The sequence below is a fragment of the Rattus norvegicus genome, chromosome 12 (assembly GCF_021556685.1).
Source record: "Rattus norvegicus strain SHRSP/BbbUtx chromosome 12, alternate assembly SHRSP_T2T, whole genome shotgun sequence".
In the NCBI taxonomy this organism is placed as follows: domain Eukaryota; kingdom Metazoa; phylum Chordata; class Mammalia; order Rodentia; family Muridae; genus Rattus; species Rattus norvegicus.
This window is the reverse complement of record NC_141545.1, coordinates 9,571,170-9,597,113: the sequence shown is the minus strand read 5'-3', so window position 1 is coordinate 9,597,113 and position 25,944 is coordinate 9,571,170. Positions and strand designations below refer to the sequence as shown.

Below are 25,944 nucleotides of genomic sequence, written 5' to 3'. Positions count from 1 at the left end.
TGTCACAGGCAGTAATACATACAAATACTATTTCTCAGACAAAGTAAACGGTGAGGAATAACATCCAAGCTTGTCTTCTAACCTCTACATGCATGTCCTGGTATGCACACCAAAGGAACTTTATATCCTACTACAAAGATATTTGTATATCCATGTTCTTTACTACTTTATTCACAATATCCAGGAACTGGAATCAACCTACATGGTCTTAAATGACTAGTGGTATTGAAAATATAGTCTATGTTCACAATAGAATACTATTAATTGTAAAGAAAACTAAAATCATGAAATTTTTATGTTATTGGTTCAAACAAGAAAAATTATGCTGTGTAGCATCACCTGGATGCAGAAAGACAAAAGAAAAGACATTTGTTCTTTTACATGAAAAAAGTTCTACGTATTATGATTTGTGCGTTTGACATGGAGAACATGTGGAATCTAGAAATGGATGTCTGGTGGCAGGGCTTTGGTTCCAGTTAGGTGGGAAGATGATAAAAATGTCAGTCAGGAATGAGAATTGTGGAGGCAGAAGTGTCCAAGTAGGTAATACAGTGAAGAGGAATGGGGAACAAGAGACCAAGAGAAGGCTTCTCCAAAACATATGAAGAGTATATTTGAAAATCCTGTGATCATGTGATCCAAGTTTTAAAAACAGCATGATCCATGTGTAGTGGTACATGTCTTTAATCCCAGAACATAGGAGACAGTGATAGGCAAGTTTAATTGAAATACGGACAGGAATACAGAAGAAAGGATTGGTAGAGGAATATTAAAACTAAGGCTGGGTAGTTTCCTCTGGGGCCAGACATACACATCCAGAAGGGTCCTGCCCATGACTGCTCCTAGGTTCCTGTGCCCACGGAACACAGATAGCACTATGTGATTTCCTCTTGGTCAGGAATGTGGGCAGAGAGTAGTCTCTTCTGAGTTCTCAGGAATGTCTGCACTTCTGAGGGTTCACCTCTCTCCCCCATGGAATTTGGGTTCAGAGAGCTGTGTGACTGGTTCCATTAAGACTGTGCAGTTTCCTCTTGTGCCAGGAATGTGGGCAAAGGTGGGCAGAAGTGGCAGTCTATCATGCAGTCTCAGGATTTTCTGCACTTCTGGGTATTTGGCTCTCTCCCCCATGGGATTTGAAGAAAGGGAGGGGGAGGAGATAGGGGGCTTATGAACAGGAAACCAGGAAAGGGAATAACATTTGAAATGTAAATAAAGAAATATTCATTAAAAAACTAAAAAAAAATGAAGGCTGTAAAAAGGCTTACGATGCTGAACTAATTTATAAGCTATTTAAAAATGATTCGAACCAAAGTATCCTACATAATTTAATAGTGCTAAACCCAGAAGACATAGATTATTTAGTGGCAATCTCAGTGTCAATCTCAGACTACCCCAACTATTTATTAGTCAGAGAAGGCCACAACATCACCTAAAACAATATAATCTAGTGCTATTATTTTGGTTGCCCACCATAACTAAATATTAAGACCCCTTGTTGTAGACACCATTTTTTAGTTACAAAATAAAAAAAGTCACACTTGATCTGATCAAGAAACTCTCTCTGATGGATGGTTTTTGTAGTGCTAAAAGATAGAATGTTTGTTGCTGAAGGTGTTGGAAGCCATCAGTGATTTTGTCTAATGCTAGACCCTACATTCTATAACAACCTGATAGGTAAGATATATCCAATGGTAAGATAGGAACAACCCTACTTGTTTGACCAAACAACCACTCGATTATGTTTAAGGCCTGTTCTAAGGGGGAGAATTCATTCCTGATACTGTAAGCACAGCCAAAAGCCATGACTAGGAAAGCCATAGGCCCAAGGCAGAACCTATTGGTGCTTTTTCCTAAGGTGTCATGTTGTCTAGCATGGTTGATATGCCCACTGACATTCCACTAGAGAAAAAAAGCTTTCTTTCTATGCATAGATTTCTGCTACTTAAACCATGGTCAAAGAAGCTTTTGTTGTAGTGGATAGAAGTTAATGCAAAGAGGGATCATTTTCAAAGTGCTAAAAGTAGGCAACTGTGTTTAGTCACAAGATGGGAGATCTCTACCAAGGAACAACCTCCAACCAAAGTTTGGGAATATCATGGGGGAGGCAGGGGAGGAAGAGGGAGAGGAAGAGAGAGAGAGAGAAAAGAGAGAATAATGTAAGAATAGAGGGGAGTGCTTAGAAATGTCCTCTGGATATGACATGACTATTAAACACATAAACTCACTGCAAATGTGATTAGTCACAAATATTAGAGTGAGATCATGCCAGCTAATAATTCTAGAATGGATTGTAGCAAGGTTGTCAATAGCATAACTGAGATATTGGCAACTGATAACTTCTGAGGGTGACAGAGGCACTTTTCATTATGAGTGTAGCCACTGGTAGGTTTCATTCACAAAGGGATAACCCCATATCCATGCAAATATTTGTAGCAACAATTAAACTTCATGGCTTGATATATGCTGAGAAAGGGGAAAACATTTTCTCTGACGGAATGTAACCGGGTTTATAAACCATAATCTAGAACAGGCTTCATATCCACAAATAGTTTGCAACGTAAGACAAACTCCAAATTTTTATTTCATCTGGGGGGGGGGTGGTTTGTTGTTTTTTTTTGTTGTTGTTTTCCTTCACTTTTCTTCTTAGGGTTGCTTGGGGGTTTTTTTGACAATTGCTTTTGATTTTTCTTATGTTGAGAGAGAAAAGGGGGACAGTAAAAGAACATGAATTTTATGTGTGGGGAGGTAGGAAGGATTTAGGAGGCTGGAAAAGGGAAAGAATGTAACTAAAATAGGTATATAAAATCTTTCTTTGTTTTTAGTGGAAAATAGAATAAGGAGATTTATTCAAAGTGACCACATTAAGACAAGGGACAAAGAGATCCAGCAAAGTGCTCAAGTCCATATTTTGGATATGGAGTTCTGGGGGTTGGCCTGGCCTCTACTCTAGCAGGAAGTCTCTGCCCTAGTTGAGGAATGTGACATGATCACAAGGAGGAGAAGGGGGCTTAGGGATATGATAAGTAGCCTATATGGTCTACTGGGAGGCATGGCCTATGGGTGAGCATGTGATGTCTGCCCAATAGAACCTAGAAAATGCAGGAAGTGAGTAAGTGTGTGGCTGACCTGGTCTTCTGGCATATATGAACTGTGCTGGGACAATGTACCAACAAATTTAGCTAAAACACTTTGTGCTCCCAGTAGGTCATAGTCCCAGCCACCTACCAGAGCCCTATGAATTCATAAATGAAAGACACACACACACACACACACACACACACACACACACACACACACACAACAGTTAACTAAAAATCTCTTGACTAGCTCAAAGGCTGGTCAATTCCAATTCTTACAGCTGCTACCAAACAACCCCTCTGGCATTTCTCAGGTAACATCTTTTAAAGTCTAAACCTTTAATGTATGACACCCCAAACACAACTGAGGAGGTGGCCACTGTGGCCACTTTCCTTGATTCTCAAATATCTGAAGGTCTTTAAGTCCAGGCTTAGTTCTTCCTGGTCATGGCGATTTCTGCCTTCTTTCTCCTCTCACCCAGTTGTATCCCAGGGAAAACCCTAGATCTCACCTCAGTCTACCTGCCTAGCTATTTGCTGTACAACATTTCCTTAAGGCCAACCAAACCCTGATTGGTGTGGAAACCATCAGCTTTTGGAGGTGAATTGAATTGAGACAACATCAAAACTAATTCCTAACATGATAAGGGTGTTTTCTTGAGGGAACCAAGAGAGTGTGTTTAGACCAACAGGCAGGGAGACTACCTAGTCTTCTGGCAGGGGTGGGATGGGCAGCAGGTATCTGTCTCAGGGAATGAAATAAGTGAGGGTGTCTATGGACAGCTCTTCTACTTTGTCATCTGTCAGCTATGGCCTACTTGGGTGTAGGCGTATTTGATAGAGGGAACTGAGATAGTAGGGAAGGTCAAAAAGCAGGTGACCTATGTCTCTTCTGGAAGGTGTGTCTGTGGTTGAGCTGTATGTGTGTGCCTGAGGAACATAAGACAGTAGGATTAGGTCTGTGGGCAGGTCGCCTAGCTGTTCTACTGGAAAGTGTGGCATCGTTGAGCTGGCTTATTTATCAGAGTGAACATCAGGAGTAGGGAAGTGCCACAGGTGCAAGAAATTTAACATTTTAATTATAAATATATGTAAGGAAAACAATTCAGACTGCCACCACTGAACATAATGCCCCATCTCTAGCCTCTGGGGCATCTAGGAAAGTCCCTGTAAAGATTTGGCATGACGTTGTGGATGAGAATATCTGTTATGGGTCAATCTCTGAACAAGAAATGAGGAAATATCATCCCAGAAATCATTATTGTCACCAAGCTTCCAGTTTCATGTCTAGGAGACCCACTGTGAGTGTTTTCCCACAGACATTCAGCTTCTGTGGAACCCAAGATAGAAAGGAATTTGCTGCAACTAGAATATATCATTTCAAGAGTTTGTGGCATTCTTGAATATGGCTGGACACAGAAAGAGGAATGGACTTTGTTAAGAGCTTTTACAAAGAAGTATTGTTTCAAAATTATGGAAACAAACATTCACTGGGCATCTTTCTCTGCCTTCCCACAGCCCAAAACAATTGAATGCCTACCTAGTCCCTGTATCTTATCCAGGATAGTGCTTCCTCAGGAAAAATACTTGGATTCCTAGAGGAAGAGTCTCAAGGAGATGGCTCAGAAATCAATTTTATGTCAATGGTACAAAAAAAGTCCATTTCCACATGTTGGTGTGGTGAGTTTGAATGAAAATGTCCACCATAGGCCCATAGAAAGCGTGATATTGATGGAGTAGATATGGTCTTGTTGGAGAAAATGTTCTACTGAGGATGGTTTTGAGGTTTGAGAAGCTCAAGATAGGACCATTGTAACTCTTTCGTGCTGCCTGCTGGCCCAGATATAGAACTTTCAGCTCCTTCCCCAGCACCATTTCTTGCTGCATGCATGTCACCAATGCTTCCCACCCTGACAATAACAAACTAAAAGTTTGAACATGTAAGGAAGTTCCAATTAAATGTTTTCCTTTAAAGGAATTGACATGATGATGATATCTATCCACAGCCAGAAAACTCTAAGACAATGGGGAAATAGTTAATCAAAAATTGGCCCCCGTTCAGCATGTTCTCTGCAAATAGTAATATATTGACTTCTTCCTTTCCAATTGTATCCCTTTGTGCTCCTTTTGTTGTCTAATTCTTCTGGCTAGAAATTTGAGTACTATAGTGAATAAGTACAGATAAAGTGGGGAGCCTAGTCTAGTCCCTGATTTTAGTGAGATTGCACCAAGTCTCTCTCCATTTAGCTTGGTAGTGGCTACTGGTTTGCTGTACATTACTTTTACTATGGTTTGATATAGGCCTTGAATTCCTGATCTTTCCAAGACTTTTATCATGAAGGGGTGTTGAATTTTGTCAAATGATTTCTCCGCATCAAATGAGATGATCATGGGATTTTCTTTTTTGTTGAGTATCTTTGTACGGGGGATTATGTTGATTGATTTCTGTATCCTGAAGCAACCCTGCATCCCTGGAATGAAGTCTACTTGATCATGATGGATGATTGTTTTGATCTCTTATTGAATTCATTTTGAGACAATTTTATTGAGTAGTTTTGTATTGATATACCTAATGAAGATTGGTCTGAAGTACTGTTTCATTGTTAGGTCTTTATGTGGTTTAGCTATAAGCATAATTGTGGCTTCATAGAACAAATTGGGTAGTGTTACTTCTGTTTCTAGGTTGTGGAATACTTTGGAGAGTACTGGTATTAGGTCTTCTATGAAGGTCTGATAGAATTCTGCAATAAACCCATCTAGGCCTGGTCTTCAGTTGTATAGGGTACATTTAATGACTGCTTCTATTTATTTAGGAGCTATGGGACTGTTTAGATTGTTCATCTGATTCTGATTTAACTTAGGTACCTGGTATCTGTCTAGAAAATTGTCCATTTCATCCCCAGTTTTCAATTTTGTTGAGTATAGGCTTTTGTGCTAGGATCTGATGATTTTTGTAAATTTACAATTTTTTGTTATGCCTCTCTTATCATTTCTAATTGTGTTAATTGGCCTTCTGTTTAGTCTGATTAAAGGTTTGTCTAACTTGTTGGTTTTCTTAAAGAACATCTCCTGGCTTTGTCTATCCTTTGTATAGATCTTTTTGATTCTCCTCAGTTGATTTCTGCCCTGAGATTAATTATTTCCTGCTGTCTGCTCCTCTTGGGTGTATTTGCTTCTTTTTGTTCTAAAGCATTCACAAGTGAGGTCAGGCTGCTAGTGTATGCTATCTCCAGAATCTTTTTGGAGGCACTCAGAGCTATGAGTTTTTCTCTTAGTACTGCTTTCATTCTGTCCCATAAGTTTGGGTATGTTGTGCCTTCGTTATAATTAAATTCTAAAAGTCTTTAATTTCTTATTCTTCCTTTACCAAGTTGTCATTGAGTAGAGCATTGTTCAGCTTGCATAGATATGTGTGCTCTGCCATTTTTTATTATTGCACACTAGCCCTGGTAATGGTGATCTGATACAATGCATGAGATTATTTCTATCATCTTGTATCTGTTGACCAAGTAGATGGTCAGTTTTGGAGAAGGCACCACGAGGTAAGAAGGAGGTAAATTCTTTTGTTGTGGGATGAAATATTCTATAGATATCTGTTAAATCCATTTGGTTCATATCTTCTGTTCATTTCACTGTGTGTCTGTATAGTTTCTGTCTCCATATTCTGTCCATTGATTATAGTACAGTTCGGATATCTCCCACTATTATCTGTGGGGTGTAATGTGTGCTTGGCACTTTAATAAAGTTTCTTTTATGAATGTGTAATGAACCACAATTTCTGAATCAATTCATCTTTTGAAGGGCATCTGGGTGCTTTCCAGCTTCTGGCTATTAAAAATAAGGATTCTATGAACATAGTGGGGCATGTCTACTTGTTATACATTGTAATATCTTTTGAGTATATGCCCAGGAGTGGTATAGTTGGGTCCTCGGGTAGTACTATAGTCATTTTTCTGAGGAACCACCAGACTGATTTCCAGAATGGTTGTACCAGCAAGCAATCACTGCAGCAGTGGAGGAGTCTTATTCTATTTCTACATCTTGTCCAGCATATGCTGTCACGTGCATTTTAAACTTAGGCATTCTGAATTGTGTGAGGTGGAATCCCAGAGTTCTTTTGATTTGCATTTCCCTGATAACTAATGATGTTGAACATTTTCTTTAGGTGCTTCTCAGGCATTCAATATTCCTCAGTTGAGAATTCTTTGCTTACCTCTGTACCCTGTTGTTTAATAGGGTTTTTTGATTCTCTGCAGTCTAACTTCTTGAGTTTTTTGTATACATTGTATATTAGCCATCTATCAGATGTAGGATTGGTAAAAATACTCACAGGAGGATATATGGAGACGTGGAGACAGAGTGTGGAGCAGAGACTGAAGAAAAGGCCATCCAGAGACTGCACCACCTGGGGATCCATCCCATATACAGCCATCAAACCCAGACAATATAGTGAATAAGTGCTTGCTGAAGGAGCCTGATATAACTGTCTCTTGAGTGGCTTTGACAGAATCTGACAGTACAGAGGTGGATGCTCACAGCCAACCATTGAACTGAGAACTTTGTCAACAGTGGAAGAGTAAAAAAAAGGACTGAAGTAGCAGAAGAGGTTTGCAATCCTAAGAACAACAATATCAACCAAGCAAACCACCATTCAAGAGCTCCTAGGAAGTAAACTATCTTTCCAAGGGTATACAAGGATAGATATGGTTCCAACCGCATATGTAGCAGAGGATGGCCTTTTCAGGCATCAGTGGGAGAAGAGGCCTTTGGTCCTGTCAAGGCTTAATGCCCCAGTGCAGGGAAATGTCAGGGTGGAGAGGTGGGACAGAGTGGCTGTGTTGGTGGGGGATCACCCTCATAAAAGCAGGGGGAGATAGCAGGTTTCTGGAGGGGAAACCAGCAAAAGGGATAATATTTGAAATGAAAATTTTAAAAAGTCCAATAAAAGAAAAAATGTCAAAAAAGGAGTTGATAACTCCTATTGAAACTAGGTTAAAAAAAAAAGAAAGCTCACAGAAAGAGATGAAACTAAATAAAATTGAGTGTGCTTTACGTACCGCAGGCACTGAAATTTCCAGAAGCCTAACTCCTATGCACTGAAATCTGAAATTTATTCTGAATTTTCTCCCAAGGCCATGTTTCCAACCAGTTTCTCCAAGTTAGCTAGGAAATGAGTATTGCCACTGGGATTTCATAAGAATGCTAATCTCATTCATGAAGCTCCAGTTTCATGACAAGATAACACTACCAACTTAAAAAAACATGATAATTCCAACACAAAAGGTTATAAATGTGAAAATGCTAATAATACAAAGATATAAGCATTTAATCCATGATAGTAATTATGTTGCATACAAAATAATAGTCCTAGTTTGAATATTTCCTCTTGCTAATATTTTTATTACTGTGATAAAATACCATAACAAAAGCAAGGTAAGGAAAAGAGCTTATTTTGGCTTACACTTCCAGAGAGATTTTGGTCATCATGTTAGGTAAGATTTGAAAGCAGGCAGGAAAATAAGAACGGTTGGAGCTAGAAGTTGGCTGGCTATGTCATATTTTCACTCTGGAAACAACAGTTTACACAGTAAGTAAAGTGACAACATAAAACCCAAATGACTGTCCCTAATGACCCAATTCCAGGAAGGCTCAACTTCTTCAAAGTTCTATACACTTCATTAATACTGTCATCAACTGAGGACAGAGTATTAACATATGAAATTATGTGACATTCAAACCAGAGCAGCCCTAAATATTCTTGTATCTTCTGTGCAGGTTTAATTTAAAAAACTACCAGATTGTTCTGGCAATGGTTTATGCCATTGAGGAGATCAACAGAAACCCCCATATTTTACCCAATGTGTCTCTGGGATATGATATATATAATGTCCTGTTCAATGAATGGTTTACATTGCATAGATGCATCTCATGGCTTTCTGGGCCAAAGAAGTATGTGCCGAATTACACGTGTAGGAGAGAAATGAAGTCAATTGCAGCCCTAACAGGCATATCTTGGATAATATCTACCGATATAAGGACACTGCTAGAACTCTACAGATATCCGCAGGTGAGAATGTGTAAAGTGAAGAAAGATAAAAACACTTATAATTCAATCCCTAAAAGAGGATAAATGAAACATGTGATTATGCATCTGACAAAGTTTATCATCTCAAAGCATAAGTATTCTGTGATGTATTCTGGACAAAGAAAAGGAATAGGTTGGAGCTTATAGTGATTGCAGGGAACCCTGAGTGTAAAGGTTTGATATCAGGTTTTCTATTCCTGCACAAAACATGAACTAGAGAAGCAGTTTTGTGCCTAAAGTCACTGATTCACAAACATGAGAACCTAATTTTGAATATCTACCAGTCATATAAAACCAATTGAAAACAAGAAAAATCTGTAACAAAAATTCTGGTTAAGCAGGTCACAGACTAGTCAGGGTAACCAAAACATTGAGCTACAGGTATACTTAGAATCCTTTGTAAGAAAGAAAGAAAGAAAGAAAGAAAGAAAGAAAGAAAGAAAGAAAGAAAGAAAGAGAGAGAAAGAAAGAGAGAAAGAAAGGAAGAAAGAGAGCAGGAAAGAGAGAAAGAAAGAGAGAGAGAGGAAGAAAGAGAGAGAGAAAGAGAGAAAGGGGGAAGGAAGGAAGGGAGGAAGGAAGAAGAAAAGGGAGAAAGAAACAAAGAAAAAACAAAGAAACAAACAAAGAAACAAACAAAGAAAGAAAAGAAGATTAAAAGAAAAATGAAAAATTTGAAATGGTGAATAATGACAAAGAACTCCAATATCAACTTTTGGCCTCATGTACACACATACACAATCATGGTGCATGAATTCTCATTATTTTACATGATTCTAAAAGTCTGTCAGGATTGGACATGTGCATTAGGCTTCCTCCTCTTAATTCTTTCATTCTCTTTATCTTCCTTTACATTTAGCTGACCATTGGGTCTTTTGACCCTAACCTGAATAATCATGAGCAGTTTCATGATATTTATCAAATAGCCTACAAGGACATGTCTCTCACCCATGGCATTGTCTCCTTGTTGAATTATTTCCACTGGAACTGGGTAGGACTGATCGTATCTGAAGGACAAAATGGTTTTCAGATAATCTCAGAAGTTAGGGCAGAAATGGACAGAAACAAAATATGTTTAGATTTTGTGGAATTGATCCGAGTTAGTGAAGTATCTTATTTACCAAGCTACCTATTGAATCCTACACATCTTGCAAAATTAACAGCAAATGTGATCATCACCTATGGTGACAGTGATTTTCTGAGAGGCTTTATGTTTTATTCAAGACAAATTTTTGTTACAAGGAAAGTCTGGATCATGAACTCAGACTGGGATATTATCACCCAGTCACAGCATTTCATTTTACATTCATTACATGGGAGCCTCATCTTTGCACATCACCACAAAGAAACCTCTGGTTACAGAAATTTTATCCAAACAGTTCATCCTTCCAAATACCCAGAAGATTTTTACCTCACAAGGTTTTGGTTCTACTTTTTTAACTGCTCATTTGCTGATGATGACTGCAGTACACTGGAGAACTGTCTGCCTAATGCTTCCTTGCATGAAACACCAGGGAACCGTTTTGACATGGTCATGACTGAGTTTGCTTATAATATGTACAATGCGGTATACGCTGTGGCCCACAGCCTTCACAAGATGCTTCTTCATGAAGTAGAAGTAAGAGAAGTAAGAAAGGCAGAAGACCTGATATTTTCAGCCTGGCAAGTAATGTGTCTCAAATTGGCTTGCTCAAAACATCAAGAATGGGATTTTCTAAATGTATGCTTTTGAGGTCACACTATTCTGGATCTCTAAGGGTATGAAATAAATGACTTGTAACTGATAAAGGGGTAAGTAAGTCAAAACATACACAGAGGTTGTTAAGAAGGACAAAGTTTCCATGGAGGGAAGACAGTGTTCTAAATCCACATCAGTGTTTTGTGTTGCCAGGTCAATGATTCGTATATGAAAGGTACAGAAAGTAGATTCTCTTGTGAGCCCAATAGAAAGCAGAGGGAGACTGTGGAAGTAAACTGCCAATCCAGAGATGACTGAGGAAGGTAGAGTACCTAGGCACATAGAATCAAACAACATGGAGAGAGAAGTTACAGAGACATGCTGGAGGATAAAAACAACTGAGCTGATTAAACATAAAACACTTAGGCAGAAGTCTACCACAACATGCAGTAAAGTCTGTGGAGGCCAACTGGACAATGGAGGTGATTGATAATAGGGTACTGTCTTAGGGTTTCTATTCCTGCAAAAAACATCATGACCAAGAGGCATATTGTGGAGGAAAGGTTTATTCAGCTTACACTTCCACATTGCTGTTCATCACCAGAAGAAGACAGAACTGGAACTCAAACAGGTCAGAAAGCAGGAATTGATGCAGAGGCCATGGAGGGATGTTACTTATTGGCTTGCTTCCCCTGGCTTGCTCCAGGACCACCAGCCCAGGGTCAGCACCTCCTACAATGGGCTGGACCCTCCCCCCTTCACTAGTTGAGAAAATGCCTTACAGCTGGGTCTCATGGAGGCATTTTTACAACTGAGGCTCCTTTCTGTATAATAATTCCAGCTTGTGTCAAGTGGACACACAAAACCAGGCAGTACGGGTACCTAGGTATACATAATTGTACAATTCACAGAAGACGTCGAGGAGGGAAGTGCAGGTGCCCCAGGCTAGGGTGCTTAGTCAAAGTCTATTAACCTGATTTCAACAGAAGCAAGGACATTCCAGAAGTGTGCTGAACCATGGGCATTGACTATTATTGCACAGAATCTGACTATGGGGAAAAAATAGGAATAAAGCATCCTGAATACTGGTCAGATAGAGGAAAACTACTCTTCGATCCTACTAGTCCTTCTCCTCTCCTAAATAGTAAGTGCATTTAGTAGAAGAGAAATGTGACTTAAATTTTCAAAACAAGAAATATTTTTACAAATGAACAAATTAAGTCCTGATTTAAATCCCAGTACAGAAACAAAAACATGAAAGAAAGAAAAAGGTAAATGTCTCTCCCAAAAAAGACCAATTCTAATTTTAACAATAATTCTTAACATTAATTCTGTAATAAAATATAAATACTAGGAGTCTGAGTTAGAATATAGAATCAATTCAGGTATTCCAAAAATACACCTGAACATCAATAAGAGAGTATTTAAACAGAGCTACTAATAAGCAATGAGAATAAATTGTGAGATTTCACAGCTAAAAAATTGCAGGAACAAAATCTACAGCATTTAACCAGAATGTTAAAGAACTACTATCAGAGCATCTCAAATTGTTGTATAAAATAGAAAAGAAGTGTCTACTTTAAAACTCTTTCTATGAAACCAGATTGATTAATACTGGTGTAGTAACCTGAAACTCAAACCAGATAAAGACACAACAAAAAAGGAAATCACAGACCAGTCTTCCTAATAAACATTTGTGTACAAGTTAATAAAATGGAAGGGAGAAATTCTGTAATAATGTTATAATTTCAAAAAATCAAATCATTTAAAAAGTAAAAATATGAATGAAAATAAATTCTCAAGAAAACATCTCTAAACTTTATTCATTATCACATCAAAAATAACAGCCACCACAACCAAGGTGGCTTCATTCCCAATATTCAGGGATGAATCTAAAAATGTAAAACAATAAATGAAATTGATGACATAAGTGGACCCAAACCTAGAAATCACATGATCATATGTGAAGCATTCGCATTTTGGTCATCCTTCTTGAGTTTCATGTGTTCTGTGTAACTGGGGTAATTCAAGCATTTGGGCTAATAGCCACTTATCAATGAGTGCATACCAGGTGAGTTTTTCTGTGACTGGGTTACCTCACTCAGGATGATATTTTCCAGTTCCATCCATTTGCCTATGAATTTCATAAAGTCATTGTTTTTCATAGCTGAGTAATATTCCATTGTGTAGATGTACCACATTTTCTGTATCCATTCCTCTGTTAAAGGGCATCTGGGTTCTTTCCAGACTCTGGCTGTTATAAATAAGGCTGCTATGAACATAGTGGAGCACGTGTCTTTGTAATATGTTGGGGCATTTTTGGGTATATGCCCAAGAGAGGTATAGCTGGGTCGTCAGGTAGTGCAGTGTCCAATTTTCTGAGGAACCTCCAGACTGATTTCCAGAATGGGTGTACCAGTCTGCAATCCCACCAACAATGGAGGAGTGTTCCTCTTTCTCCACATCCTCACCAGCATCTGCTGTCACCTGAGTTTTTGATCTTAGCCATTCTGACTGGTGTGAGGTGAAATCTCAGGATTGTTTTGATTTGCATTTCCCTTATGACTAACGATGTTGAACATTTCTTTAGGTGTTTCTCAGCCATTCAGCATTCCTCAGCTGTGAATTCTTTGCTTAGCTCTGAACCCCATTTTTAAATAGGTTTATTTGTCTCCCTGTAGCCTAACTTCTTGATTTTTTTTTGTTTATTTTGGATATAAGCCCTCTATCTGTTGTAGGATTGGTAAAGATCTTTTCCCAATATGTGGGTTGCCGTTTTGTCCTAACAACAGTTTCTTTTGCCTTAAAGAATACAAATGAGATCCCATATGTCTATTCTTGATCTTAGAGCATAAGCCATTGGTGTTTTCTTCAGGAAATTTTCTCCAGTGCCCTTATGTTCAAGATGCTTCCCCACTTTTTCTTCTATTAGTTTGAGTGTATCTGGTTTGATGTGGAGGTCCTTTATCCACTTGGACTTAAGTTTTTACAGGGTGATAAGCATGGATCGATCTGCGTTCATCTACATGTTGACCTCCAGTTGAACCAGCACCATTTGCTGAAAATGCTATCTTTTTTCCATTGGATGGTTTTGGCTTCTTTCTCAAAAATCAAGTGACCATAAGGGGGGGTTAATTTCTGGGTCTTCAATTCTCTTTCACTGGTCTTTCTGTCTGTCTCTGTACAAATACCATGCAGTTTTTCTCACTATTGCCCTGTAATAATGCTTGAGGTTCGAGATAGTGATTCCTCCGGAAGTCCTTTTATTGTTGAGGATTGTTTTAGCTATCCTCAGTTTTTTGTTATTCCAGATGAATTTGCAAATTGTTCTGTCTGACTCTGAAGAATTGGATTGGTATTTTGATGGGGATTGCATTGAATCTGTAGATCACATTTGGTAAAATGGCCATTTTTACTATATTAATCCTGCCAATCCATGAGCATGGGAGATCTTTCCATCTTCTGAAGTCTTCTTCACTTTCTTTCTTCAGAGGCTTGAAGTTCTTATCATACAGATATTTTACTTGCTTGGTTAAAGTCACACCGAGGTGTTTTATATTATTTGGGTCTATTATGAACGGTGTCGTTTCCCTAATTTCTTTCTTAGCTTGTTTCTCTTTTGTGTAGAGGAAGGCTACTGATTAATTTGAGTTAATTTTATACCCAGCCACTTGACTGAACTTGTTTATCAGCTTTAGTAGTTCTCTAGTGGAACTTTTGGGATCACTTAAATATACTATCACATCATCTGCAAATACAGATATTTTGACTTCTTCTTTTCCAATCTGTATCCCCTTGATCTCCTTTTGTTTTCTGATTGCTCTGGCTAGAACTTCAAGAACTATATTGAATAAGTAGGGAGAGAGTGGGCAGCCTTGTCTAGTCCCTGATTTTAGTGGGATTGCTTCAAGTTTCTCTCCATTTAGTTTAATGTTAGCGACTGGTTTACTGTATATGGCTTTTACTATGTTTAGGTATGGGCCTTGAATTCCTATTCTTTCCAGGATTTTTATCATGAAGGGGAGTTGAATTTTGTCAAATGCTTTCTCAGCATCCAGTGAAATGATCATGTGGTTTTGTACTTTCAGTTTGTTTATTTAATGGATTACATTTATGGTTTTCCATATATCAAACCATCCCTGCATGCCTGGGATGAAGCCTACTTGATCATGGTGGATGACTGTTTTAATGTGCTCTTGGATTCGGCCTGCGAGAATTTTATTGAGTATTTTTGCATCGATATTCATAAGGGAAATTGGTCTGAAGTTCTCTTTCTTTGTTGGGTCTTTAAAGTCTGAAGGTACACACCCAATGGCATATTTTCTCCAAAAAGGCAGCATCTCCTAACCCTCCTCCAAACAGCATCAACGAAGGACAAACTGTTCAAATATCTGTGCCTAGGAGGGACATTTTATCATTCAAACTTTTACATAAGTCAAAGTCACTATTTCTTAGAAATTTGACCACTTGTAAACCTCTGTGTTAACCACTACTCATTCCAAGAAATTCTTCTAATTAATACTGAAAGCAAAACTAACACGTGACTATAATCATAAGTTTTTACAAAGCATACCATATCTACTTAGCAAAGTAACCGTATGTTCCCTGCTAAGGCCAATGTCCTCTCCCACCATGACTAAAAACTATGAATTTCCTCCATGGTGTGTGTTTCAAATTCATTGTAACATTCATGCTACTATCTTCCCAGTGAACATATCTAGACAAAAAGGTCATTATCATAATCAAAGGGTTTGCTGCTGGGTACTATTGATGATTTTGCTTCCCCAACAGTATCTGTGACTTCCACCCCCAAAGGCCAGCCTAGAGGGAGGACTCTAGGCTCAGGTCTAGCTTGGTACCATTAGAAATAATATGAGTGATGGACAAGTAGAAGAAATGGCAATAGCCTGATTTGTTTGGGCAATCTCTGAATCCCCTTAGAAACAATTCCTAAGAAATTAATCTATACCCAATACTGGGATTCTTTTTCATTTTTTCCACCTTTATTAACTTGAGTGTTTCTTATGTATATTTCAATTGTTATTCCCCTTCCCAGTTTCCCGGCAAACATCCCCCTAACCCGTCCCCCAACCCTTGTGTATGGATGTTCCCCTCCCCATTCTCCCCCAATTACCGCCACCCCCAACAATCAAGATCACTGGGGGTTCAGTCTTAGCAGGACCAACGGCTTCCCCTTCTATTGGTGCTCTTACTAGGCTATTCATTGCTACCTATGAGGTTGGAGCCCCAGGTGAGTCCATGTACAGTCTTTGGGTAGTGGCTAAGTCCCTGGAAGCTCTGGTTGGTTGGCATTGTTGGTCATATGAGGTCTCAAGCCCCTTCAAGCTCTTTCAGTCCTTTCTTTGATTCCTTCAACGGGGTCCCGTTCTCAGTTCAGTGGTTCAGTAATGGCATTCGCCTATGTATTTTCTGTATTCTGGGTGTGTCTCTCAGGAGAGATCTACATCCAGTTCCTGTCAGCCTGCACTTCTTTGCTTCATCCATCTTATCTAGTTTGGTGGCTGAATATGTATGGGCCACATATGGGGCAGGCTCTGAATAGGTGTTCCTTTTGCCTCTGTTCTAAACTTTGCCTCCCTATTCCCTCCCAAGGGTATTCTTGTTCTCCTATTAAAGAAGGAGTGAAGCATTCACATTTTGGTCATCCTTATTGAGTTTCATGTGTTCTGTGCATCTGGGGTAATTCAAGCATTTGGGCTAATAGCCACTTATCAATGAGTGCAAACCATGGTGTTTTTCTGTGATTGGATTACCTCACTCAGGATGATATTTTCCAGTTCCATCCATTTGCCTATGAATTTCATAAAGGCATTGTTTTTCATAGCTGAGTAATATTCCATTGTGTAGATGTACCACATTTTCTGTATCCATTCCTCTGTTGAAGGGCAACTGGGTTCTTTCCAGACTCTGGCTATTATAAATAAGGCTGCTATGAACATAGTGGAGCACGTGTCTTTTTTATATGTTGGGGCATCTTTTGGGTTTATGCTCAAGAGTGGTATAGCTGGATCCTCACGTAGTTCAATGTCCAATTTTCTGAGGAACCTCCAGACTGATTTCCAGAATGGGTGTACCAGTCTGCAATCCCACCAACAATGGAGGAGTGTTCCTCTTTCTCCACATCCTCGCCAGCATCTGCTGTCACCTGAGTTTTTGATCTTAGCCATTCTCACTGGTGTGAGGTGAAATCTCAGGGTTGTTTTGATTTGCATTTCCCTTATGACTAAAGATGTTGAACATTTCTTTAGGTGTTTCTCAGCCATTCGTCATTACTCAGCTGTGAATTCTTTGTTTAGCTCAGAACCCGATTTTTAAAAAGGGTTATTTATCTCCCTGCGGTCTAACCTCTTGTGTTCTTTGTATATTTTGGATATAAGCCCTCTATCTGTTGTAGGATTGGTAAAGATCTTTGTCATTTTGTCCTAACAACAGTGTCCTTTGCCTTACAAGCTTTACAGTTTTATGAGATCCCGTTTGTCGATTCTTAGAGCATAAGCCATTGGTGTTTGCTTCATAAATTTTGGCTTCTCTGAGAAAAAACATACAATAATGCAAGATGCCTCAATTCCAAATGAGTTTTTTAATTATAATTTTACTAGACAAAAAACCAATAGATTTCCATAGCCCTTTTTCATACTTGGTTAGTTAAATTTCTCCCCATTCTCTTCTCTATTCTCCACACCTACTCTGGGTTAAACTTTTCTACCTACAATACTATTCCATTCCTTAAGTGTTCTAATATGTCCTCCTCAGCACCTATTGCCTCTTCTCCTTCCCTCTTTCATAAGCTCATTCTAACTCCCTGGTCCCTATAAACATCCCAGTAAGTTTACAAATCTAACCATTCAAAGTTATCTTCTACAAATGACAAAGAACACATTACCTTGGTCTTCCTGGTCCTGCACTGCTTCATTCAGTATGGTGTTCTCCAGTTACATCCATTTTCATAAAATTACCATAATTCCATTTTCTTTACAGATGAATAAGGGTCCATTATGTAAATGTACCACATTGTAATTATCTATTTATCAGTTTATGGATGTCTATGCTGATTTCATTTCCTAAATGTTTTGAAATAGAGTAAGTGCCTTTGCAGTAAGATTTAAGGTCCTTTGAACATATGCCTTTTTATTTACATAAATAAAAAGGAAAGGAAAACTATTTCTTTGTTGTTGTCATTATTGATGTTTATGAAGAATGTAATATGCTTAGATTTCCTGGTTTCAAATTTGCTGTGCAGCCAAATTCAACAACAAACTTCTGATCCTCCTGCCTCTACATTCTGGGTGCTGAGATAGCAGACATGTACAACTATGCCGAGTCTATACATAGCCCAGATCAAACCCAGGATTTCACTAATGCCAGGCGACTCTACCAACTGAACTACATCCCTGTAAGAAAACTTACTGATGTGTCTAAGTGATGTTACGCCTACTCATGACACTTAAAGAATCTCATCTATCACCATTTTAGGTATTTGAGGCCTCTTTTTACTCTGAGCAATGGACTGGCTAGTTTTTTCAATTTTACACAAATGAGAGTTACCTAGGAAGGGGTAAACTCAACTGAATAATTGTATCTATCAGATTGGCCTGTGGGCAAGTCTGTGGGGTATTTTCTTGATTAACGATTGATGATATGTTGAAGAGGCCAGTCCACCGAGGACAGTGCCATCCCTAGTCAAATTGCCCTGACTTCATAAGAATGAAAGCTGAGTGAGCCATGGAAGCAAGTCAAGAAGCACATTCCTCCACAGTCTCTGCTTTATTTCCTACCTCCAGTTTCCTGCCTTGATTTCTTGTTTTGGCCTTCCACAGTCTTCAGGACTGTAAGCTGTAAGCTCTTTATCAAAGCAACAGAAAGGACACCAAGACAGGTTAATTCTGAAAATAAATGGATGGGCTAACTTTTCTTAGACAAACTGACAATTACCTGACTTTCATTCGTTTACTAAGTATTTTGTGGATGATTCAGAACTGTCTGTTCGACTGACATTTTCAGAAATGTTACACAATTAGATACATATGCTGCCATTTGTCTTATGTTTTTTATACCTGTTTTAAATTTGCCTTATGCTTCAAAGATATACATAATAAGAGACTTTCACTAACTCTTGGGTTATTTTTATTCACTCTGGTACTAACTTAATCATAAGGTAATGCATAATCTATCCTTTTTAGCTGCACCCTTTTCTGAAGAACATGCAGTTTACTAATCCCGCTGGAGAACAAGTTACTTTGGATGAGAAAATGAAATTGAATGCAGAGTATGATATTCTCAACTACTGGAACTTTCCAGAAGGTCTTCATCTTAAGGTGAAAGTTGGACAATTCTCCCCTTATGGTCCAGTAGGTCAACAATTATCTTTATCTGAGGACATAATAGAATGGCCCACCGAAATTACAGAGGTGAGTTGGGTATAATGGTGACACTTTGAACTACATGTAATAAGACTCATCTTGCTTGCACTACACCTAACCCAAGAAGCTATCTGCAAGAGACACACTCTCATAAAGAAAAAAATAGTTTCTTCCAGTGAAGGCTCACTTCAGGGCAGGCCCTAAACCCAGGAAACTCAGTGCTACTTATATAGATTTTTTTAAAAATTAATTTTTATACATATTTCATTGTTTGGGCCCTTATTGTCATATTGGTCTTTTGCTTGTGTGTGTGTGTGTGTGTGTGTGTGTGTGTGTGTGTTGCATATTTGTTTTCTGGTTGGTTTTCTTGTTTCTTAAACAGAAAGAAGAGGGATGGAGTTGAGTGAGTGTTGAGTTGGTGGAGATCTGAGTGCTGTTAGAAAATGAAAGATTCATGATCAAAACATTTTGCAGGAAAAGATTTAACATCCTTTTTTGTATTACCCATTTTCTTGATGTTTTCTTTTGCATGTCAGTTTTTGCAGTTTTATATACTGACATTTTAAGTGTTGTCTATAATTTTTTAAATAGTAATGAGATGCAAACTGTGACTAATATATCTAATGAGACTCTATCAAAGAAAACTACTTTTTCCTTTACAAGCAGGTATCAATTACAGATAGCTTCTTGGTTAGGGGTGGATACTGTATCTGCTTCTCCTTCTCAGTGCTGGGACACTGACTGGCTTGAACCTAATCTGATCCTGTACATGCTGCCACAGACACTGTGAATTCATATGTGTATCATTATGTTGTCTCTGGAAGAAACTGTTTCCTCGAAGTCATCTGTTCTCTTCAGCTCTTAGAATCTTTTGGCCTTCCCTTCACCATAGATGGTATAAGAATTCAATGGAGAAATCCCATCTAGGATTTAGTACCCTAGGGTATATTACTCTCTGCAGATTGTCCAATTGTATGTCTCTGTTCCCATATGCTGCAAGAAGAAACTTTGTTCATAAGTGCTGCGTATACTACTGATCTAATTGTGCAGGATAATGTCTGGATCTCCCTCCTAGTCACTTTCCATTTACTTAGTTTCTGTGGCTATATACAGGGTAGCATGCATATTGAAAGCCAGGAAACCTGGAAAAATATGAAGAGACCAAACATACAAGTAATAAGAATAGAGGAAGGAAAAGAATCGAAGCTCAAAAACCATGAAAGAAAAATTTCCTAGCCTAAAGAAAGAGATGTCTATAAAACTACAAGATGTACCTTATACACTATATTCTTATGCAGAAAACCAAAAGAGAATGCCCTTACCACATAATAATCAAAACACTAAGCATACAGGACAAAAAAACAATATTGGAATCTAGAGAGACAAAAGATCTAGTAACATAAAAGGCCCAAATATTGGAATTTCACTGACTTCTCCGAGGAGATTCTAAATACCTGAAGGTCACGGAAAGATGTGTTGCAGACTCTAAGAGATCACAGCTCAGACTACAGTACCCGCCAAACTTTCAATCACCATAAATGGAGAAAATAAGAAATTCCCTGATAAAGTCAAATTTAAACTATCTACATCCACAAACCCTGCCCTTAAAAAGGTGCTAAAAGAAAAAATACAAACCAAAGAGGGTAACTCCATACAAGAAAACATAGAAAGTAAATAATTTTGCACCAACAAAACCAGGAGTAGGGAAGAGCACACAGCACTCATGTGCACATGCTCATGTACACACACAGACACACACACACACACACACACTCACACAAACACACACACACACACACACACACACCAACAACAACAATAACAATTAACAATCATTTGTCACTGAGGTCTCTCAGTATTAATAGAAATTTTTTAGAAAAAGAGAACGTAGTCAAAAACAAGATTTGTCCTTCTGCTGCATGCAGGACACAAAATTTAGCATCAAGGATAGACATTACCTGAAGGTAAAGGGTTGAAAAAAATATTTAGAGTAAATGAACCTGAAAATCAAAGTGGTGTGGCAATTTTGATATCTAAAAAAAAAAGAGACTTCAAACCAATAATAACCAAAAGAGCATGGGACAGTTATCAAAGGAAAAATATCCACAAAATTGGTGTGTCAATTCTTAACATCTATGTTTCAAACACAATGGCACCAACAGTTGTAAAGTGGGAGAATTCAATGTCTCACTTTCACCAATGAACTGGCCATCTAGGCAAAAACTAAACATAGAAATACTAAAGCTAAAGTATGTTATGAACCAAGTGAACCTATCAGATATCTGCAGAGCATTCCACCCAAACAGAAAAGAATATATTTTCTTTTCAAGACCTCATGACACTTTCTCCAAAAAGACATTCTCAGTCTTATAGCAAGTCTCAATAAATGGTTAAAAAAAACATTTATTTCAATAAATGGAAATAAACTCTTATATCCTACATCCTATCTACCTAAATATCAACAATAACAGAAAAAAACAGAGAACTCACAAACTCACAGAAACTGGAAACTCTCCACTGAATGAAGCAATGAGTCAAAAAGAAAGAAATTAAGGAGTTTCTAGATTGCAATGAAAATGAATACACAACATACCCAAACTTACAATGTTGGGGTTTAAATTAAGCTCATGAGAAGAGATAATGAATTTGTGGGCACAGGCATGGGAACACCTAACACTGATATTTCTCAAGAAGGACTTGTGGAATGCCAACAAATTTGAAAAGAAACCCAGAAATGCCTTTGGCCTTCACAAATCTCTGGAAAATAGTTAGGTTTAATGATGTTCCCAACCCTCAAATGTTTTCAGAAGGAAAAAAACATTGTTGTGATTTATGTAACCTTGAATATGCTAGCCTGTGAATAATCAGGCTTCCTTTATTAAACGTAAATCTGTAACTTCATTAGGAAGGGAAATGTAACAATAAAAAGAAACTTCAAACCAAAATTAACCGAAAGAGAAGGAGACAGTTTTCAAAGGAAAAAAATCCACAAAAATGATATGTCAATTCTTAACATCTATGTTTCAAACACAAGGGCACTAACATTTGTAAAGTGGGAGAATTCAATGCCTCACTTTTACCAATGAACAGGTCATCTTTGATTGTACAGTTTACACTCTTGTGTTCTCTAGCTTAGAATCCACTGTATTTCCAATTTCAATTCTTTAGCATGCATGCAAGAAGGAATTTGGATCACCTTTCATGTTAAACTCTTTGGAGTATATGTGTACTCCAAGGTACAAAGTAGTATATCTGAGTCAATATGTCACTTGTCTTCACTGGTCTTTGCTGGTCTTCACTGGTCTTCACCGAACTTTACTGGTCTTTGCTGGTCTTCACTGGTCTTCACTGATCTTTGCTGGTCTCCATTTCATAGAGAGGAATGCGACAAAGAATTTCACATGGTATTTGATTCTTGCCTTATCTGCTGATTTGGTAGAGCTTTGCAGTTTCTGCTGGACTGAGCTACTCTTACTGATTCATGTTTGTTGTTTATTATTGGACTGGACTGCTGGTATCCTAACATGAACGAGTGGAATCTCCTCCATGGTTGATTCTCTTCCATCTGCTCCACCATATGTCTTCTTGGCACATGTACTCTAGTAACTGTCTCCTCATGCCTGCTTTGACCCTGTCCCTCTTGGCTCTTGCAGCCTACTGCTACAAAAGTCATGCCAATGCATCAGACAGCTCATCTCATGTTGCTAGACACCCATCAGGTGAAAAGGAATGTCTGTGCATGCCAAGCAGTAGAAAGCCAACAAAAATTACTCAGTGGCATCTTTGGAAGTTCATTGTCTCTTAATGTTGTGACAGGACATTTTGTTAATGCTACCATATGGGGTTTTTTGTGTTTTTATGAGAATCCTGTCTGCCATCATATATGTATGAGTGTCAGTGTGTGTGTCTGTGGGGAGGGGGGTCGTTTCATGTGCTTTATATTTGGCTTTTTTCTTCTGTTTGTGTGATTTTAAATTTTGTTTCCTTTTATTTAATTTTGTATCATTATTCATCATTATTATTATTTCATAGACACATTTTTGTTTCCTAATGAAGACAGAAAGGGGATATTCACATGGGAGAAGTAAGGGACAGGAATTAGTGAGAGCTGGACAAGTGGAAGCCATAATCAAAACACACTGAAAGAAAAAAATTTCATTAGAATACCAAACAAATGGGATAAAACAGATTGTTTAAAAAGAAAATAACAAGGAACTCCCACAGGCAAACAAAGCACACAGAAACGAAATCAAAATTAGAAACCATAATACATAAACAAAGGCTAATGAGACAAAATAAATGCTCAAACAAAGCAATAGAAGACAAAGGTCTACAACAATACTATTGTCCATCTACAGCTTAACATTGGGGCTATCATTAATTGTGGTTAATATACACAATGAGACTCCATTATGTGAAACTAAGTTACAGATATCAGTTGGAGATAGCATCTTGGTCCAGTTTTCCCTCTCAGCACTGAAATTCTGCTTGGCTTGTACCTATTCAATCCCTGGACATGCTGACAAAGACTCTGGGATATCTTATGTTCATCAGTTCTAATTTGTCTGGAGATACTGCTCTACCTCCTCTTGCACAAAGATCCCAAACCCTGATGGAAGGGATTTGATGAAGATATATTTAGAACTGTGTGCTCCAAATTTTCTCACCCTTAAACATAGTCCAATCATAGATCTCTGTGGTCCAATCCACTGGAAGAAGTTTCTCTGATGATGATTAAGTGAGGCACTGACCTCTTCTATGGCATAGTGTTATTAGGAGTTATTTGTATGTTCCTTTAGAAGAAGAATAACACTTGGTCTTCCCTAAGTCTCTAGCATATCCAGTATAGGGCTTTCAAACTCATGTCATTTTCTTTCTGTAACTTTTTTCAGAAATTAATTTACATTGCATCCTGACCAAACTTCTCTCCCTAGTCTCCTCCCAATGCCTGCCTCTTCCTATCTCCCTCTTCCTTTCTCCTGAGAGAAGGGGAAAACTCCCACACATATCAACCTGCCTGAGCCTATCAAGTTGTAGTAGGACTAAGCACATCTTTTATTAAGTCTACACAAGACAGCTGAGTTATGGGAAAGGAATTCAGAAGCAGGCAACAGAGTCAGAGACAGAACCCGAAGCAGTTGTAGGAGACCCACATGAAGACAAAGCTGCACATCTGTTACATATGTGTGGGGCTCCAAGGTCTGTTCCATTTATGATTTTTTAGTTGCTGGTGCCCTTGACCCCTCTGGCTCCTTCAATCCTTTCTTGCTCTTTTCCACAAGATTCCCTAGCTCTAGCTAATGCTATATTAAGGGTCTCTGCTTCTGTTTCTACCAATCAGCTCTGAGATGACAGTTATGTTAGGCTCCTGTCCATAAATATACCAGAATATCCTTAATATTGTTATGGGTGGGCTCTCTCTCAGGACATGGGACCCAAATTGTAACAATCATTGGTTGGCCATTCCCTCATATTTGCTCCAAGTTTATCTCTGCACATCATGTAGGCAGGACAAGTTGTGGGTTGGAGGTTTTGTGACTGGGTTGGTGCCGCCATTCCTCCATTGGTAGTCATTGCTGGTTACAGGGAGTAGCTACTTCATGTTCCATATCCACTACTGCTCAAAGCCTTGGCTAGGCTCATGCTCATAGACTGCTGGAGTTCCCTTTCTCCTAGGTTTTTGCTTCTTCCAGAGATGCCCCTACGCCTCACTACAAATACCAGCTCCCTCTCCTAGTCTTCTCTACCTCTCTTCTCCCTACAGTTGATGCCTCCTGTTACCCTCCCCTCCCTGTCTCCTACCAAGTTCCCTCAATCCATCCATCTCTATGGTATTTCCCGTTCTCAGTGAGATTCAAGCACACCCCTCCCCTTAGGTTTCCTTGTTCCTTAGCTTCTTTGTGTCTATGGATTCTACCATGGCTATCTTGTATTTGATGGCTTATAAGTGAGTTCATACCATGGGTGCCTTTTCGCATCTGGAGTGTAAGAATGATCTTTTCTAGTTTCACCCATTTGTCTGCAAATTATGACTTCCCTGATTTTAATAGCAAAATTTTATTCCATTGTGTAAAGGTACTACATTTTCTTTATTCATTCTTCAGTTGAGGTACATCTAAATTGCTTCCAGTCTCTGGCTATTGCAAATAAAGCTTCTATGAACATAGTTGAAAAAGTGTCCTTGTGGTATGGTAGAGAATCTTTTGTATATATTCCCTGTAATGGCATAGCTAAGTCTTCAAGTAGAAATTTTCTCCACTTTCTGAGAAGCTGCAGAATGGATTTCCAAAGTGGCTGTACAAGTTTGCACTTTCACCAGCAATGTAGTAGTATTCTCTTTGCTCAACATCCTCACCAGCCTGAGCTATCACTTGTGTTTTTAAAATCGACCATTCTGACATCTGTATGATTGAATCTGAGTTGCTTTGATTTGCATTTTCCTGATGACTCTGGATGTTGTGCATTTCATAGTGCTCCTTGGGTTTAGACATTAGTCTGTTAAGAATATTCTGCCTAGTTTCTGTACCCCATTTTAAATTGGTTGATTTAGTTTGCTGTTCACTCTCTTGAGTTCTTTATATATTTTTGAATATCAGCCCTCTGTCAGATGTAGGACTGATAAAAGTTTTTCTCCCATTCTGTAGGCTGACATTTTGTTCTACTGAGAGCATCCTTTGCTGTAACAGAAGAATTCTTGATCTTAGTGCCTGAGCTATTGGTGATCTG

General features: G+C 38.5%; 1 protein-coding gene across 1 annotated transcript in view; it reads left to right on the top strand.

Annotated features, from left to right (window-relative positions):
* Positions 1 to 25,944, top strand: part of Vom2r59 (vomeronasal 2 receptor, 59) — a 63,440-nt gene that overhangs the window by 15,228 nt on the left and 22,268 nt on the right. The window contains 3 exon segments of the mRNA NM_001099466.1: positions 8,853 to 9,144; positions 10,019 to 10,825; positions 19,039 to 19,266. Coding sequence (NP_001092936.1) covers positions 8,853 to 9,144; positions 10,019 to 10,825; positions 19,039 to 19,266 — 1,327 coding nt within the window.